The sequence below is a fragment of the Solanum stenotomum genome, unplaced genomic scaffold (genome assembly GCF_019186545.1).
Source record: "Solanum stenotomum isolate F172 unplaced genomic scaffold, ASM1918654v1 scaffold29837, whole genome shotgun sequence".
Classification (NCBI taxonomy): Eukaryota; Viridiplantae; Streptophyta; class Magnoliopsida; order Solanales; family Solanaceae; genus Solanum; species Solanum stenotomum.
Genome location: NW_026030665.1, coordinates 11,369 through 15,585, shown reverse-complemented (window position 1 = coordinate 15,585; position 4,217 = coordinate 11,369). Strand labels below are relative to the sequence as shown.

The 4,217-nt window shown below is 30.7% G+C and overlaps 1 protein-coding gene across 1 annotated transcript; it reads right to left on the bottom strand.

Moving 5' to 3' along the window:
* Positions 1-2,620: 2,620 nt before the first annotated feature.
* LOC125851766 (probable indole-3-pyruvate monooxygenase YUCCA5) lies at positions 2,621-3,520 on the bottom strand. The gene is made up of 3 exons (XM_049531512.1): positions 3,390-3,520; positions 3,044-3,209; positions 2,621-2,947 (listed from the first exon to the last, which is right to left on the bottom strand). Exons 1-3 carry the CDS (start codon positions 3,518-3,520, stop codon positions 2,783-2,785), a joined length of 462 nt encoding a protein of 153 aa, XP_049387469.1. The 3' UTR covers positions 2,621-2,782.
* Between the last annotated feature and the right edge of the window lie 697 nt (positions 3,521-4,217).

Here is a 4,217-nt window from a genome sequence, read left to right as displayed (position 1 = left end):
TGAATAATTAATAGTGAGATAGCAACAATATTCAATTGAAAATCATGGAGTTATCCATATTAAATACAAGTCATCTAAACATTGAAAAATGGATAGTATTTATTAGCAAGGATAAAATAGACACAACATGATAAACTATTCATTAGTTTTATAAACTGAACAAGTATTGTTAGACATTCCAAAATAGTATAGTGAACAAGTAAAGATGGATAGAGAGTATTAATTAAATATCTTGTCATTAAACATTTCATTTGGTGACTCAAATACATCATTTGTTTAAATAAAACCTAATAAGCATTGGGACAAGAAATATGCTTTAACTTTAAGCACTCTTGATTATATTCCTTATTTCTTTTTCTCTTTTGTTGGTGGTCCAAATAAATGAATAAATATTAAGGTCCCAAAACTCTTAATAGGTGAGGTGAGAGCATGGAGGGTGTGTGGTTAATTCTTTGAAGGTATTTAAGAAAAGCATCTTCATGAGGTCCCAAAAGCACAAATTCTGCAAAATGTAATGCCTACTTTCTTCATTTTCAGATATATGTCTATTTTTCCATTAAATTATATTATTGGAAATTCAACTACAAACTTGTCCTATCCACCTAATGATTAAGTATGTATTTTTTTATTGACAGGACCAATAAGATCTAACCCTTTTTTTTAGTAGTATCATTTCTTGTATAACTTAAAAGCATGTTGTTAGCGTTCATCCTTTTCAAAATATATTATCCAACACAATATTTTGCACAACTATTCTTACTTTGAAATACGGAGTAGTATTTATACATCCCTATATATTATTATATAATACAATATGTATAAATACGTATGTACAAATACAATGCATCTGAAACAAACTCGATTCCAACACAAGCATTATTATATATATTTATTGTTGAATACAAGTTACTACTAGAATATGCACTGCAAAGTAATAATACATATTAACTAAGGAGAGATTAACATAGAAGGTAACTAGAAGGGGATGAGATACAAGAACATAGAAAGGGGATGAGAGATAACTGCAGTCAAAGTTTCGACATAATTTACATAACATTCTTTCTAATTCCTAGACCTATTTACCAATAGTTAATTGGGCTTGGATCTCAAATAAAACTCTCCAACATTTTACTTGGCCCAACAATATCAATTGAATCAGTCTTATTTACCACGTCTAACGCATATACCCTTGCAAAGTTATCTTGGTTTACAACATCTCTCTTGTACAAAAATTTATCCACCTTATATAAAAGTGTATAATATACCACTAATTACACAGGAAAAAAAATCTGTGATTTCTAGTTGCAATTTTTTGATCAAAACCTATCGAAGTCTCCACAAGTGTATTCAATTCAAATTTCGTAGAAAAGCGTCATAGATGATTATTTTCAATAAGCTGGCCTACACAACACTTGCTTCAAATTTCTCACAAAGGCGACATATTTGAAGTTCAAACTCACTTCTTCAAACTTGTTCAATAATGGTGATCCTAATTTATTCCTATCTCTTTCTAATATAATTTTCATCACTATTCAAATATAATGAAATGAATAGTCTAATCACAATTTGAGTTTCAAACGCAAAAGCAAATCAAGGTGACTGAAAATGTGAGTTATTTTTGTTATAAACTCGATGTAGGTGACTGAAAATGTGAAATTTTCAATTTCTTATCCAACCATACACTATTTAGAAAGTAAATTAATAGTGGTAGATAAATAAACTACTATAAATTAGAGTGAGACTAGACAAAAAGGGACAAATAACCCCATTTTGCTTATAATTTTTCAGTGCAACCTTCCGTACTCTTCAATGACATTTGAATAGACCCGTGTATCATTCCGTTCAGTTTTGAAGTTTATCGGTTCGAATATAGTTTTTATCGATTTGTAAACAAGCTAAATTGTTATATAACCATTGAGAAATTGACTTATTAGTTTATCGATTATTGATTATTATCGGTTCGATTATCGGTTTAACTGTTAAGATTTAAAACAAAATAAAGAATTGAAAATCACTTAGAAACAAGGTGAAAAACCAATTAAACCATGCTCACGAGCTGACAGATTGCATCTTACTCAAAAACAAACACCAGCATATTCTAGAATAACCAAAAGTTCTAGACAACGAGTACTAAAAATATGAAATCCTAAGTAAAAGACTTTATTTACCAAGTGATATAAATATAATTAATTAATTTATTATTGGGCTATCGATTAACCCGTTGACTTGAAGATTGCACTTGATGATGCATAGTTGTATCAATACAAAATCTAGCCTTCAGTTTTTATATATCACATATGATGGCGGGGGTGGAGGGTGACCTACTTCATCCCCTGACTTCTCATTTCTGGCGGTATAACTTTTTAAGTGAAATGATCTAATGGACCCTTATACTTGTATGAATTTGTATTCTAAAGTCTAAATGTTCATACTTAACCATTTGTCAACTAAATCCTTGAACCCAATATTTTAAATCCTTTTTTTCTTACTCAAAAAGGTAGAAGCACCGAAAGATATCCTATTTATAATTATATATAAGCAGAAAAAGAGAAAAAGCAAGGACTTGTTTCTGCCTTAATTCAAGGAAAAGCATTTAGTATAACAGATAAGTGTAGAAAGGGTGTGTAAAGCAGAATTTGTATGTCAAATGAGTTGATAAATTTTCAACAAACAAAAAAGACTTCCACTAGAATTTATAACTTTCTTTTTCAAAAGTGAACAATAAAGGTAAGGTAAATATGTTTATCGATATCATATCGACTACAACCTCCACAATAGTGTTTTAAAATTTAAAGGAAACTCTATGAGCAGAGTTTTGTCCTTTCCTAACGAATGCAGAAGCACCAGCTGCCAGCCTTCTCTTTTCGAATCCAACTCTACATTTTCCCTTCCACTTGTTAGGATATTGTGCTTTTGGGTAATCATTCTTGCACACAAATTCACTTTCCTGTAAAACATAACAAAATAAGACAATTGTTAAAGAATCTTGCATTCTACGTATGTTTTCTTTTTATTATTTAAAATCAATACAAAATTTTCTCACCTTTAGCCAATATGGAATATTGCTGCAGTAGCCAGTGGCAAGAATAACTGATTGAAATTCACATGAAAACTTGTTGATTCCAGGAAAAACCTTAACTTTGTCGGAACTGATTTTCTCCAAAGCACCAATGTCAAGAACAGGGATTTTCCTTTGACTGTGCTCAAAAGTGGATATGTCTCTTGGTAAAACATGAACCTTATAATCACAAGCATGAATCACTTCACCACCAAACACCCTCCACAATCGACAAACCTCATCGTAGTTAACAAATTGAACACATGCAAGATATTCGATAAATTGTCTCTTAGAAAGGTAGTGTTCTTGTAATTGGAATTTGGGCATGAATTGCTTAGGAAGGTGAAGTTTCAATCGATCATAAGTTTTTATTTGCCATAAAGAAGGAATACAATGAGCTCTTTCTAAGATAACAGCGCCATTCACCCAAACACATCTATCTTTATCTGAAAAACTAGACATTTTTTCCCTTTTTTTTCTTTGTTTCTGAATTGTTTGTTGTAATGAGAAAATAGTTTGTTTGAGTAGAAAGGAGAGGGGAGAGGTGTCTATATATACAAGTGTTGTGACACAAGTGGTCAAAATAATGCACTTATTTTCCTACTTTATACGTTTACGTTCACACTTGCATCAAATTTCAAGAATCGAAGAAGTTGGTGTGGTGTATTATAAAAGTCCTATATGATTAAATATTATAACAATCAATTTTTAACACAATTTGATGGTAGTGTATATACATATACTATATAGTTAGCTAGGGGTGATTATTTTTTTCAACACAATCGCTATCATTTTTTCTCTCTAGAAGGATTGATATTTGACTTAAAAGACTCTTTGCTTCCCACTTTTGATTTGATGATCCACCATCATAGGCTTTGTGGTTCAGACGTTTCAGGGATTCTAATCTAGAAAAATGAGATGGATCATTCAGACGTTTTTGTTATCATTTATATTTATGAGGAATGTGATACTATTAATCTAAAATTTATATTATTTTGATTGTGTGGTCCAGATCAATCTTAATCAAATGGATAGGGTCAATCTTTTGAGGAAAAATAAAAAATAAGAGCCACCACATACATGTGATAAGTCCTATTTATACGATGAGTACGTATGACAAATAGTTGAGTTATGTGCACCAGCTACACTGCCATTAATT